Source organism: Pleurodeles waltl, chromosome 1_2, assembly GCF_031143425.1.
Source record: "Pleurodeles waltl isolate 20211129_DDA chromosome 1_2, aPleWal1.hap1.20221129, whole genome shotgun sequence".
Taxonomy (NCBI): domain Eukaryota; kingdom Metazoa; phylum Chordata; class Amphibia; order Caudata; family Salamandridae; genus Pleurodeles; species Pleurodeles waltl.
Window position 1 is genome coordinate 1,025,603,169 of NC_090437.1, and position 15,189 is coordinate 1,025,618,357.

Genomic DNA, 15,189 nt, shown 5'->3' on the forward strand with positions numbered 1-15,189 from the left:
TCAACACTCGAGGAATCAAGGGTATGGGGGGAAACGCGTAAAGCAACTGGTCGCACCAGGTTATCTGAAACGCGTCCCCCAACGCTCCCTGCATCGGATACTGGAGGCTGCAGAATAACGGGCAATGCGCGTTCTCCCGAGTGGCAAACAGATCTATCCGAGGAAACCCCCACATCTGGAAGATTAAACAGACTTGATCTGGATGGAGACGCCACTCGTGGTCTGCCGAGAATTGGCGACTGAGACTGTCCGCACGTACATTCAAGACCCCGGCCAGATGATTTGCCACCAAGCAAATCTGATGGTCCTTTGCCCAGGACCATAGCCGAAGAGCTTCTCTGCAGAGAAGGTACGACCCTACTCCTCCCTGTTTGTTTATGTACCACATCGTGGTAGTATTGTCCGTCAGGACCTGTACCGACTGACCACGAAGGGATGGGAGGAAGGCCTTGAGAGCCAAACGTACAGCCCGTAACTCCAACAGATTGATATGAAACACCTGTTCCTCTGGAGACCAAAGCCCTTTGATCTCCAGATCCCCCAGATGAGCTCCCCATCCTAGGGTGGAGGCATCCGTTATTACCGTGGCCACTGGTGGCGACTGCGCGAACGGCTTCCCCTGTGAAAGATTGTTGCCCGCAATCCACCACTTCAATTCCACAGCAGCATCTCTGGAGATCTTGACAGTACCTTCTAAATCTCCCTTGTGTTGAGACCACTGCCTTCGGAGGCACCACTGAAGAGCCCTCATGTGCCAGCGAGCATGCGTGACCAACAGAATGCAGGAGGCGAACAGACCGAGCAGACGAAGGACCTTGAGGACTGGAACTACCGCTCCATTTCGAAACATTGGAACCAATTCCTGAATATCTTGAATCCGCTGAGGCGGAGGAAAGGCTCGACTCAATGTTGTATCCAGTACTGCCCCTATGAACAGGAGGCGCTGAGAGGGCTCCAGGTGAGATTTGGGCACGTTCACCGAAAAGCCCAGGTCGAACAACAACTGGGTTGTTGACTGCAGATGATGCGACACAAGCTCCGGGGACTTGGCTTTGATCAACCAGTCGTCCAAGTAAGGGAATACTGCTATCCCCTTCCTTCTGAGCTCCGCCGCAACCACTGACATCACCTTTGTGAAGACTCGAGGTGCTGAAGTAAGACCAAACGGGAGGACCGCAAACTGATAGTGCTGCGACCCTACCACAAACCGGAGATACTTCCTGTGCGACTTGAGTATCGGGATATGAAAGTAAGCATCCTGCAAGTCGACAGACACCATCCAATCTTCCTTGTTCAACGCCAAAAGCACCTGTGCTAGGGTCAGCATCTTGAACTTTTCCTGTTTGAGGAACCAATTCAAGATCCTCAGATCCAGGATTGGTCTCAACTGACCATCCTTTTTGGGAATCAGGAAGTATCTTGAGTAACAACCTCGACCCTTTTCCTGCTCTGGGACCAACTCTACCGCGCCCTTTGAAAGGAGGACTTGAACCTCCTGTTCTAGCAACAGGAGGTGTTCTTCTGAACAATAAGATGGGCGGGGCGGGATGAGGGGCGGGAACTCCCGAAAGGGAAGGGCGTAGCCTTTTCCCACAATGCCGAGAACCCAAGTGTCCGTTGTGATAGACCTCCACTTGTGGAGAAAACGCTGTAATCTTCCCCCTACAGGAGAGGAGTGAGTGGGAAACGGTGGAAGCCTAAGGCTGCTTCCCCTGCTGCACCCCTCCAGAGGACGAGGAAGAGGCAGAGTGCTGTTGAGAGGCTCCTCTGGTACGGACCCCACCCCTCCCCCTCCCTCTAAATGACCTATAGGGGAGGGAAGAGGCGGGTTGCTGGAACCTCCCCCGAAAGGAAGAGGAATAAGAGCCACGCCCAAATCCCCGAAACCTCCTGAAAATTCTAGAAGAGGCAGAGGAAGAAGGAGCTTGCAGTCCTAACGATTTGGCTGTGGCTCTGCTCTCCTTAAATCGTTCCAAGGCCGAATCTGCCTTGGCTCCAAACAGTCTGTCCCCATCAAACGGGAGGTCCAGCAGGGTCGACTGCACATCCGCAGAGAACCCTGAGTTTCGGAGCCAGGCCTGTCTTCTTGCCACCACAGCCGTGCCCATCGCCCTGGCCACCGAGTCGGTCGTGTCCAGCCCAGACTGGATAATCTGGGTCGCGGCAGCCTGGGCGTCCGAGACCACATCCAAAAGACCCTGGGGAAGCTCCGTGAATGAAGACGAAATATCATCCATCAGCGCATGGATGTACCTCCCCAGAATGCACGTGGCGTTGGTGGCCTTCAACGCCAAACTGCATGACGAAAATATTTTCTTGGACTGCGCATCCAGTTTCTTGGAGTCTCTGTCTCCAGGCACCGTCGGGAAGGAACCAGGCGCTGACTTTGAGGAACAGGAGGCTTGCACCACCAAGCTCTCCGGCGTAGGGTGTCTAGAGAGAAAGCCAGGGTCAGATGGTGCAGCTCGATACCTCCTGGCCACAGCCCTATGAACGGCCGAGGAAGACACCGGCTTCTTCCACACCTCCAACACCGGATCCAGCAAAGCCTCATTAAATGGCAAGAGAGGCTCAGCTGCAGCAGAGGCCGGATGCAATACCTCTGTCAGCAAATTCTGCTTTGCCTCTGCCACCGGCAAAGGCAGGTCCAAAAAGCTCGCTGCCTTCCTCACCACAGCATGAAAGGAAGCAGCCTCCTCCGTATATTCCCCTGGAGATGAAAGGTCCCACTCAGGGGAAGTGTCCAGCCCACTGGCTGTATCCAGACCATGCAGTCCGTCTCCAGAGTCCTCAATCTCTCCCTCCTCTAGGACTCGCTGGTACTCTTGCTCTTCTAAAAGACGGAGAGCACGCCTCCTCGAATGAAGTCTCTCCTCGATACGCGGAGTCGACATGGCCTCCGCCGACGTCGAAGAACGGCGCCGATCTCCAGAAGCATCTGACGCCGCGTCCGGCGCCACAGGCAGCTTCGGCGCCGAGGCAGGAGCCGGAGGACGAGGTCTTGGAGCCGATGGACCAACCGGAGTCACAGGGCAAAATCCTGACTTCGACGGAGGGGCAACCTCCGGGGCCGAAACATCCGAAGCCACCGGAGCGGCCACCGACGCCGGCACCGGCGCCGAGCCCACATTCCCAAAAGGGAGAAAGGGCATAAAGGGTGCCGGCCGAAGAGGCGCAGGATCACCCAACGAAAAGGCCAAGGGCCCCGAAGGACCAGCCGGAGCAGCTCCTGGAGCCATCTGCTGAAAGATGGTATACATCGCATTAAGAAACGTGGTACTATCGGCTCCAGGAGTGGGAAAAGCCGGATACTGGGGTGCCTGGATCGAAGGCGACCCCGACGCCGGCCTCGACGTCTGCGACGCCGGAGAAAACACAAGAGGCTGCACCACCTCAATCACTGACGCCTGACCAGGTGAAGTCGGTGACGCCGGAGAGGGCAACGGCGTCGATGGATGCGGCGTGACCGTGGGGCTGACCTCCCAAGTCCTCCGACGCCGAGCCGAAGGTGACCTCGAATGAGACTCCTTGCTGGAGTGACGTCGTGAGTCTCTACGGCGCCGGGAGTCTCGATGACGCCGGTGAGACCTTGGCGAAGAAGACTTCTTATGATGTTTCTCCTTCTTCTTTGACTTTGCCATGAATAACTTGGCCTCGCGCTCTTTGAGGGCCTTCGGATTCATGTGTTGACATGAATCGCAAGTCGAGACGTCGTGGTCGGAGCTCAAACACCATAGACAGTCGGAGTGAGGATCTGTAACTGACATCTTGCCCCCACACTCTCGACAGGGCTTGAAACCCGACTTCCTCTGAGACATTGTTACCGCAGAGAAGACTACGCAGCAGACAATACACTGTAACCACGAAGGTAACAGTAACTCCCTCGAAGATAACCGTTTCGAATGCACGGAAAAAAGGGAACTGTCATCGGCACGTCGGCGAGGACTTCTTATTGCCTGTATGACGTCAGACGGCGTCGCGTGGGCTAGAGTGACGTCCTCGTCGACGTGCAGAGACTAGTAAGAAGATTTCCGTCAAATGCTGGCGCCATGGGAGTATTCATCAGGTGAGGAATCCACAGGTAGTTGTATCCATCAGAAGCTATCTTTCTGCCACATTTGGTGTAATTCCGTCCAGTGGTTCGGGCTGTAGTTGTGATCAAAACCCCAATGAGAATTACAATAAGCAACACACTTTTGTTGAGTCTCCCTTTTTCTCAGCCCCTGCTTGACAGATCACCCCGAAACTTTCCATGCACAACAAGACCCTTAGGCACACTTTTTGGGGGAAAATTTTGTAAAAAGATTTGTCAAACTACGCCAAAGATATACCCAAGTAAAAAAAAAGCTTTTTCAATAGGAACTAGGTCCTAACTATAACTACCTACTGGTGACCACCAAAATATATATATATATATATATATATATATATATATATATATAAATAACTTTAAGATGAGCCCCAATAGTTGAAATTGGTGGTATAGTAATGTCCTAATTAGAATCGGTTTAACAATCATACTTACAATGACAGACACCTTATCATTCTTGGTATACTTACTACGTTGTGCCAACACATTTAGTATAATAGAAAATTAAACAACATAGGCCCATATTTATACTTTTGGACGCAAACCAGTGGTTTTGCTTTAGTACTACCAGAGGGTCAGAAGTTACGATTCCAGATATATTCCCACTCCAAATTCAGTGGATTACATGTTTCCTGACTGGAATGGGAAATATTCGCATTGTCCTGGAGATACAGAGTTGTTTTCTGCATGGTTTCCCTGATTCCAGAGAAAAAAAAACTGAAGAAAGCTTTGTGCAGATGGAAATTGTCAGCAAGAGGGTGAGTGGGTCTAGGGGCAGAGTGGTCAGGGGATGGGGAATTCATGCAAGGAAGATTTGAGTCTGTTCAGGGGAGCAGTGTCTGCTACCCATGTGCTACAGCAGTGTAGGGATTGAGCAGAGGCTAGGGTGTGCTTCTGCCAGTAGGCCCAGTCCCCACCTGGAAAACGGTCTAGTGCAGTTTCCCAAACTGTGGGTCGTAAGCCAATTTTTGGCTTTGTGGGTTGCAGAAGTCCAAGAAGTAAATAAAGATGCCTTTAAATTCTGTATTAATCTTGATACATGTGCTGCACTTCAAAGACAGAAGTCAAATGTCAGGCTATGTCTTCTGACAAAGTGCTGCTTATGTATTGTTTAGCAAGAAGATTGGTGTTTGCAAACTCCTCACTTTGCAGTTAGAGTAAGAAAAAATAAAGTGAAATATGTGACAACCTTGCTGGGCAGAGTCAGACCGGGATAGAAAATAGACCCGGGCATCAAAATAAAAGTGGCCCCATAGGTGAATTAGAAAGCTAAAAAAGTGGCTAGTGTTTGTAAACTAGAGCAGTTTTGAACTTGTGAAGACATGATGTAGGAGGCTGGACTGGCTTGTAGTGAGTACCTAGGGGTACTTGCAACTTGCACCAGGCCCAGTTATCCCTTATTAGTGTATAGGGTGTCTAGCAGCATAGGCTGATAGATAATGGTAGCTTAGCAGAGCAGCTTAGGCTGAACTAGGAGACGAGTGAAGCTCCTACAGTACCACTTAGTGTCATATGCACAATATCATAAGAAAACACAATACACAGATATACTAAAATTAAAGGTACTTTATTTTTATGACAATATGCCAAAAGTATCTCAGTGAGTACCCTCAGTATGAGGATAGCAAATATACACAAGATATATGTACACAATACCAAAATATGCAGTAATAGTATTAGAAAACAGTGCAAACAATGTATAGTTACAATAGGATGCAATGGAGACACATAGGATATAGGGGCAACACAAACCATATACTCCAAAAGTGGAATGCGAACCACGAATGGACCCCAAACCTATGTGACCTTGTAGAGGGTCGCTGGGACTATTAGAAAATAGTAAGGGTTAGAAAAATAGCCCACCCCAAGACCCTGAAAAGTGAGTGCAAAGTTCCCCAAAGGACATAAAAGTCGTGATAGGGGAATTCTGCAGGAAAGACACAAACCAATAATGCAACAACGATGGATTTCCAGTCGAGGGTACCTGTGGAACAAGGGGACCAAGTCCAAAAGTCACAAGCAAGTCGGAGATGGGCAGATGCCCAGGAAATGCCAGCTGTGGGTGCAAAGGAGCTGCTACTGGACAGTAGAAGCATAGGTTTCTGCAAGAACGACAAAGGCTAGATACTTCCCCGTTGGAGGACGGATCCCTCACGCCGTGGAGAGTCGTGCAGAAGTGTTTTCCCGCCAAAAGACCGCCAACAAGCCTTGCTAGCTGCAAATCGTGCGGTAAGGGTTTTTGGATGCTGCTGTGGCCCAGGAGGGACCAGGATGTTGCAAATTGCATCAGGGGACAGAGGGGGCGTCGAGCAAGACAAGGAGCCCTCTCAGCAGCAGGCAGCACCCGGAGAAGTGCCAGAAACAGGCACTACGAGGATGCGTGAAACGGTGCTCACCCGAAGTCGCACAAAGGAGTCCCACGTCGCCGGAGAACAACTTAGGAGGCCGTGCAATGCAGGTTAGAGTGCCGTGGACCCAGGCTGGACTGTGCAAAAAGGATTTCCGCCGGAAGTGCACGGAGGCCGGAGTAGCTGCAAAAGTCGCGGTTCCCAGCAATGCAGTCTGGCGTGGGGAGGCAAGGACTTACCTCCACCAAACTTGGTCTGAAGAGTCACTGGACTGTGGGAGTCACTTGGACAGAGTTGCTGGATTCAAGGGACCTCGCTCGTCATGCTGAGAGGAGACCCAAGGTACCGGTGATGCAGTTCTTTGGTGCCTGCGGTTGCAGGGGGACGATTCCGTCGACCCACTGGAGATTTCTTCGGAGCTTCTAGTGCAGAGAGGAGGCAGACTACCCCCACAGCATGCACCACCAGGAAAGCAGTCGAGAAGGCGGCTGGATCAGCGTTACAGAGTTGCAGTAGTCGTCTTTGCTACTATGTTGCAGTTTTGCAGGCTTCCAACGCGGTCAGCAGTCGATTCCTTGGCAGAAGGTGAAGAGAGAGATGCAGAGGAACTCGGATGAGCTCTTGCATTCGTTATCTAAGGAATCCCAAGAGACAGAGACCCTAAATAGCCAGAAAAGAGGGTTTGGCTACCTAGGAGAGAGGATAGGCTAGCAACACCTGAAGGAGCCTATCAGCAGGAGTCTCTGACGTCACCTGATGGCACTGGCCACTTAGAGCAGTCCAGTGTGCCAGCAGCACCTCTGTTTCCAATATGGCAGAGGTCTGGAGCACACTGGAGGAGCTCTGGGCACCTCCCAGGGGAGGTACAGGTCAGGGGAGTGGTCACTCCCCTTTCCTTTGTCCAGTTTCGCGCCAGAGCAGGGCTAAGGGGTCCCTGAACCGGTGTAGACTGGCTTATGCAGAAATGGGCACCAAATGTGCCCATGAAAGCATTTCCAGAGGCTGGGGGAGGCTACTCCTCCCCTGCCTTCACACCATTTTCCAAAGGGAGAGGGTGTAACACCCTCTCTCAGAGGAAGTCCTTTGTTCTGCCATCCTGGGCCAGGCATGGCTGGACCCCAGGAGGGCAGATGCCTGTCTGAGGGGTTGGCAGCAGCAGCAGCTGCAGTGAAACCCCGGGAAAGGCAGTTTGGCAGTACCAGGGTCTGTGCTACAGACCACTGGGATCATGGGATTGTGCCAACTATGCCAGGATGGTATAGAGGGGGCAATTCCATGATCATAGACATATTACATGGCCATATTCGGAGTTACCATTGTGAAGCTACATATAGGTAGTGACCTATATGTAGTGCACGCGTGTAATGGTGTCCCCGCACTCACAAAGTCCGGGGAATTGGCCCTGAACAATGTGGAGGCACCTTGGCTAGTGCCAGGGTGCCCACACACTAAGTAACTTAGCACCCAACCTTTACCAGGTAAAGGTTAGACATATAGGTGACTTATAAGTTACTTAAGTGCAGTGTAAAATGGCTGTGAAATAACGTGGACGTTATTTCACTCAGGCTGCAGTGGCAGGCCTGTGTAAGAATTGTCAGAGCTCCCTATGGGTGGCAAAAGAAATGCTGCAGCCCATAGGGATCTCCTGGAACCCCAATACCCTGGGTACCTCAGTACCATATACTAGGGAATTATAAGGGTGTTCCAGTAAGCCAATGTAAATTGGTAAAATTGGTCACTAGCCTGTTAGTGACAATTTGAAAGAAATGAGAGAGCATAACCACTGAGGTTCTGATCAGCAGAGCCTCAGTGAGACAGTTAGTCATAACACAGGTAACACATTCAGGCACACTTATGAGCACTGGGGCCCTGACTAGCAGGGTCCCAGTGACACATACAACTAAAACAACATATATACAGTGAAAAATGGGGGTAACATGCCAGGCAAGATGGTACTTTCCTACAATGCTGTATAAGTGTTTTGCAACATATGGAAGAATGCATGGATTTGAGCTTGCTACAGGCAATGTTTGTCTCAATATCAGGGAAATCAATAGTAAAAACTGGCCCAGCAGACCATAACAAGCCCTCAAACAGAAAAAATGGTTCACACACTGACCTGAATGCCCCATAGGTCAGTCTGACCCTGGTGCTTGGGTATAGGGAGTGTGAAAGTAAAGGTTGTCATCTCTTTACAATACACAAATGTAAATATCTATAAATGAACTGTACACATTCATCAGTTAGGAAAGTAAAAATGAAGCATATTTCTTGTAATTCTGAAGTGTGATGGAAACAAAGATTTTAACAGAAATCAATACACTTTACCCTCTGCTGCAAAAATGATAAATATTCACTGAATCCCGATTTTCACACATTATCATTTGTGTGCAATATAGTTTTATCAGTAGAACTGTATGTCTGTGCAAATAGAGTGACCATTTCAATGGAAAATGTGCTGTAAATGACAGCGCGCTACCACATGATAATTTAGTTACATTCAGATATCGCCCTGCCCAGGGGCGGCTGGTGTTTAAGGGCTAAGGGGCTGCACCCCTAGCCTTTTCTGGCCTCTCTAGTGAAGCATATATTTAATTACATGATGAAAGTAAAACATTTTCTGCACAACATTTTCCGAGTGAAAGTTGTGCACTTTGAAAAGCCCCACTGGGCCTGCGTCAGTATGTGGCTGAAAGCTGCACAGTAGGGCTGACAGGGCTTGCCCACGCAAAGCCCTTACGTTTTCTCAGAATGCAGTGATGTCCCTGGCTTATCTCCTCCTCCACCAGAAGCCCTGATAGTAAACAGCCTGGAGGGTTTTTTGTTCAGCCCGGGTTTCTGAAAACTTCATGTCACTCCGATATTATTATCCACCCTTTCCTATTTACTCAAATGGTGGGGTGTGATCAGAAGGGTCTACATACAAGAGGTCACATTTTATTAAAAGAATGTGGCATTGTGCAAAGAAAACCCCTTTTCCTGCATTACAAGCAGTCTGTGGCAGAGAAATTTAATAAATACAATAAATAACTCCATCCAGGGCTCTCTGGGAGACAGGAGTGTGACCTGAAGACCTCAAGTCATAAATATGCCAAAGACAACCCTGCACACAAGTAAGTTGGAGCTCTATCTTTTTTACAGACAATAGGAAAAAAATCTGTTCTCTCAGCTCTCCTCTCCCTTCACTGCCTCTGTAGGTGATTTCGTCTCTCAAAGGCAGTAATGGTTCCAGTAATTTATCATGGCTAGTTATGATTGTTTTATTTCTTCTGCAGACTAATGACGTGATATTTCATATTAAACATGTAATCTGCAGCTCAAATAAACGTGTACCTTTTATCACTGAAACTGCTGGATACTGGATGGGTGAGGCAATGTGTGTTTGTTTGAATAAGTGTTTGCAGGGCTTGACTGAGTGGCTGAGAAAATGTGGGTGTCTGTGTATAAGAGTTGTGTGAATGGCAGTGGATGACAATGTGGATGAGTAAATGGGTAGGTGACCAAAGGCAGTGGGTGAGTAGGTGAATGGAAATACGTGGGTAGTGAGGCTCACTCACAAGGTGCAATTCCGTCTTGTATTTGTGCCCCACCACTGCTTTCAGTCATCAGCCACCACTGGTCCTGCCTCATGTCCATTAAAGTTAGGTGGGTCACAAACGTTTGTCGTTTTAAAAATTAGGTTGTGGTTCCAAATTCTCTGGGAAGCACTGGTCTTGTGTGTCCAGGCCTAGAACTATCAGGCCTGGAGTTCATGGACCAAATAATTCCAGGCCTAGAGATATCTGGAATTGCAGTTTCGAGAATTTCACCCAGCGTTATCGGAGTTATCATTCTGGGAGAAATTCCACAACTCGTAATGAGGTTCATAGTGTGTAGCTTAACAAACACATTACAGATTGCAAATAGAAACATATGTTTTGATACAGTACAGGGAGTGCAGAATTATTAGGCAAATGAGTATTTTGACCACATCATCCTCTTTATGCATGTTGTCTTACTCCAAGCTGTATAGGCTCGAAAGCCTACTACCAATTAAGCATATTAGGTGATGTGCATCTCTGTAATGAGAAGGGGTGTGGTCTAATGACATCAACACCCTATATCAGGTGTGCATAATTATTAGGCAACTTCCTTTCTTTTGGCAAAATGGGTCAAAAGAAGGACTTGACAGGCTCAGAAAAGTCAAAAATAGTGAGATATCTTGCAGAGGGATGCAGCACTCTTAAAATTGCAAAGCTTCTGAAGCGTGATCATCGAACAATCAAGCGTTTCATTCAAAATAGTCAACAGGGTCGCAAGAAGCGTGTGGAAAAACCAAGGCGCAAAATAACTGCCCATGAACTGAGAAAAGTCAAGCGTGCAGCTGCCACGATGCCACTTGCCACCAGTTTGGCCATATTTCAGAGCTGCAACATCACTGGAGTGCCCAAAAGCACAAGGTGTGCAATACTCAGAGACATGGCCAAGTTAAGAAAGGCTGAAAGACGACCACCACTGAACAAGACACACAAGCTGAAACGTCAAGACTGGGCCAAGAAATATCTCGAGACTGATTTTTCTAAGGTTTTATGGACTGATGAAATGAGAGTGAGTCTTGATGGGCCAGATGGATGGGCCCGTGGCTGGATTGGTAAAGGGCAGAGAGCTCCAGTCCGACTCAGACGCCAGCAAGGTGGAGGTGGAGTACTGGTTTGGTCTGGTATCATCAAAGATGAGCTTGTGGGGCCTTTTCGGGTTGAGGATGGAGTCAAGCTCAACTCCCAGTCCTACTGCCAGTTCCTGGAAGACACCTTCTTCAAGCAGTGGTACAGGAAGAAGTCTGCATCCTTCAAGAAAAACATGATTTTCATGCAGGACAATGCTCCATCACACGCGTCCAAGTACTCCACAGCGTGGCTGGCAAGAAAGGGTATAAAAGAAGGAAATCTAATGACATGGCCTCCTTGTTCACCTGATCTGAACCCCATTGAGAACCTGTGGTCCATCATCAAATGTGAGATTTACAAGGAGGGAAAACAGTACACCTCTCTGAACAGTGTCTGGGAGGCTGTGGTTGCTGCTGCACGCAATGTTGATGGTGAACAGATCAAAACACTGACAGAATCCATGGATGGCAGGCTTTTGAGTGTCCTTGCAAAGAAATGTGGCTATATTGGTCACTGATTTGTTTTTGTTTTGTTTTTGAATGTCAGAAATGTATATTTGTGAATGTTGAGATGTTATATTGGTTTCACTGGTAATAATAAATAATTGAAATGGGTATATATATTTTTTTTGTTAAGTTGCCTAATAATTATGCACAGTAATAGTCACCTGCACACACAGATATCCCCCTAACATAGCTAAAACTAAAAACAAACTAAAAACTACTTCCAAAAATATTCAGCTTTGATATTAATGAGTTTTTTGGGTTCATTGAGAACATGGTTGTTGTTCAATAATAAAATTAATCCTCAAAAATACAATTTGCCTAATAATTCAGCACTCCCTGTATAATCTGGAAAAACTGAAATGTTCATTACCAACCAATTCCACTCAAATATCAATACATTTTGTGTGAATTTCCAGACAACAATGTTAGTATCATGCAAACTAAAATACTAATCATACTTACATTTTGAATTCGGAGTACAAAGCTGAAAAGTCACAGTGTGGGCAGACTGTCCAGTCTTCTTTGACCATGTGTCGACCCTGAAGAATATTTTTTTAATTAGCATTTTTCTATTGACATCTGGCATAGATGCATCAAGGGTGCAATTATAACACTTAAAAAAAATCAGCAACAAGTAGTGTAATGCATCAAAACATCTCGTAGAGTGCTGGCCTCAGTATCAAGTGACACCTCAGCAAATGCCAACAGCCAGCATCCCTTCACCTGGTTCACCAATGAAGTAGCTTAAAGGATTTTTCGGAAGGGCAGTCAAGTATAGTATCTGTAAGAAAACCAACATTTCTTAGAAATCACTTCTTGAACTTAAGGAAACAATTTCCTCCCAGTTTTGAACGCCTCAGTCTGCAACAGAACTATAAAAATGAACACGCAATGGTGTCTCTTGGATTTCCTAGATAAAAGCATTTTATGGTAAAACCCAGAGTAAGTCAAACTGCTTAAATTGGATGTGGGGTTGAAGGAATGTGGACTAGAGAAGGTGCTCTTTGAAATTAACCCTCATGCTTGCACAGTAAACCGTAGACGTGTATTGTTAAGATCTGCCCAAAGGACGGGCAGATTAAAAACAAGCACTGGGAAAGACTTTAGAGGAAAGCCAATAAGTCTTACCTTCGGGAACTATCAGGGGGGCCCTCCTTCGCTATGGCGAAGGAGCGTCGCTCCACTGGCTGTGCCAGAAGCAGAAAAATAAAACAATAGTTTACTACTGTTTTATTTATTTGCATTCCGCACAGCCAGCAGTGCAGGGGTGGGGCTGAACCACGGGAGGTGGGAAGGGGGAGGAGGGGAGAGTGCACCTAAGTGTGCATGTGTGTTCGGCCAGCCGTCTCAGGCCGGCCAAACACACATGTGCACTTAGGTTTCTCCAGCCCGGCTGTGTAGACAGCCGGGCTAGAGAAAATGCACAGACCCCAAGGCTGTGTCTGAGTGGCATTCACTGCCACTCAGACAATTGCTTGCGCTGCTTTCATGCAAGGTTTTGCATGAAAGCAGCGGCAAGATTGCTGTGGAGCCTGTGATGGTGTCCCAGATCGAGGCGGCAGCGACAGGAAGAGGTAATTTATTTATTTTTTTATTCCCTCCCAGAATACCCCTCATATCCCCGTAGCCCCATCTGCCCACCCCTCCCCTTGATTTGCAGCTGCCGCCACTGGGACCTATTGGCTTTGTCAATGGTTTTGAGCCTTGTTATAGGGCATCACAATGCTGTGCAGCATAGCTTAAAACAACAAAAAAAAACAAGTGAAGAAAAAGTCGCTATGATTCGGCAGTCACTCATTTTGTTAGTGCACGCGCACACATACAGCATGCGCCTACAAAATTACACAAGCAATTATTATTTTCAATTATTATTTTTTTAAGTTACTGATTTTGCTTCAAAGCGCAGGGTGGTAGCAACAAGGATGGCCATAGCAGGAGAAGCAACCTAGAGACCCAGGTCAGGAGGCAAATCATCACGGATGGCGCTGGTGGGTGAAATCAGTACTGGGGCGTGGAAGGAATGCAGAGGGTGGGGTGGGTGGTGATGCAATGGGCGAGAGAAGGAGGGCATGGGTCTGGGGGAATCAGCATGTAGGGCGGTATTGGGTATAAGAAGCAACAGGAGAGAGAGGAAGGACTAGTTAGGGGGAAGGAAGGACGAGGGTGGGGAAGAGAGGCAATGGATGAAGGAGGCAGGTGAGGGAAGCAACAAAGAAGGCAGAGGTGGGATGAGAGCCATGTGAAACGGGCAGTGAAGAAGAACATTGGCAAGAAAGCAACTGGGATAAACACCAACAGTAGAGAGCAACACGGAGCACAAGGGGAGAGAAATACAGGAGCAAGACAGCTAGAAAGCACATGCACTCCTATGGAGTGCCTAACCCAAAAAAGAGTGTTTGAAAAACAATGAATGGAGGCATAGAAGCAAGCCAATCCAAAGAGAAGGTAAAAAGGGTATGCTCCATGGGAGGGATAAACACAAGATTGACAGGCTTGGACACAAATAAGAATCAGAAAAATGAGAATGGCAACCATTGCTGAGTAACATGCGAGCTATAAGGCCCCTGTTTGTTCTTGGTAAGCTCATATTATGTCTCACAAAAGACAGTGCATGTGAGATCTAGTGGGCTCGACATAATGAACATGTTACTTTAGAAAGATGGTCTGTCTCGTTCACAAGTAAACTAAATGGGTTAGACAATACTGATTCCTTTTATACAAGAACTGCCAGAATTGCGCTCAAGGACAGACATTACAACCATCAATGCTTTGAAGAATTTGACCGCCATTAGCCTTTGTCCTGGCGATCTATGATTGGACAAACATGGAGCAAAACTGCTGATTGTTTGAGCCAAATGAAGAATTAGCAACTGACAACTGTTTCCATCTGAGATCCCTGGCGCTAAAACACTGACATGTTGTAAAGTGGCAACTGAGAATTTGTTGGCTTTAAAATTTGCATATTAATTTATACCTTTGTTACACTTTTTTCATATGCCACTTTTGTTTGTAAGTCACAGTCATATGTTTTAGCATATTTAAAAATCAACAGACTAAATGGCCGAGGTAATGGCAGCCAAGGAGACGAGGCACTTCCTGCTTCATACTACGTAACAGTCCTACAGATTTCATTCTGAAGTGGGCCAGTCAAAACCTTGGCCCCAGGCCACCCTCATCGTCACTCAGAAATATGTCACAGGAGCTGCAGAAGAATGAATGAATAATTAAGAGGGCATCATCTGTGGATTTAGAGCCAAAACATCAGTGACTCCACAATTTGAATCCTAGGAAAAGGGCTTAGCAAGATGAACACAAAAAATGTCTTGCTTACATAACAAACGAGGACTCGTTTGAGACAAATCCATACAGAAAGTGAAGTATTAGGCAAATACTTCACAACATTCAGTTTGAAGTGTTTAGTTAAACATCAAAGCCCAGATTTATCAAACGTTGATGCAGCGCAACGCTGCAAGACAACTTGCTACGCTGCGTCAAATAGAGAGGACAGGAATGTGCCACATCTATCAAGATATGGCACATTCCTGCTCGCTCCGTGTGCTGGTCCGCTCAGTGCAGCCTATCTTCAATGCATATACCCT

The 15,189-nt window shown here is 47.5% G+C and overlaps 1 protein-coding gene across 2 annotated transcripts in view; it reads right to left on the reverse strand.

The window, feature by feature from the left end:
- Positions 1 to 15,189, reverse strand: part of WDR19 (WD repeat domain 19) — a 601,305-nt gene that overhangs the window by 54,779 nt on the left and 531,337 nt on the right. For both annotated transcript variants that reach the window (XM_069202086.1, XM_069202080.1), the window contains exon 35: positions 12,053 to 12,129. In XM_069202086.1, the coding sequence (XP_069058187.1) occupies positions 12,053 to 12,129 (77 nt within the window). The remainder of the gene's footprint in view (positions 1 to 12,052; positions 12,130 to 15,189) is intronic.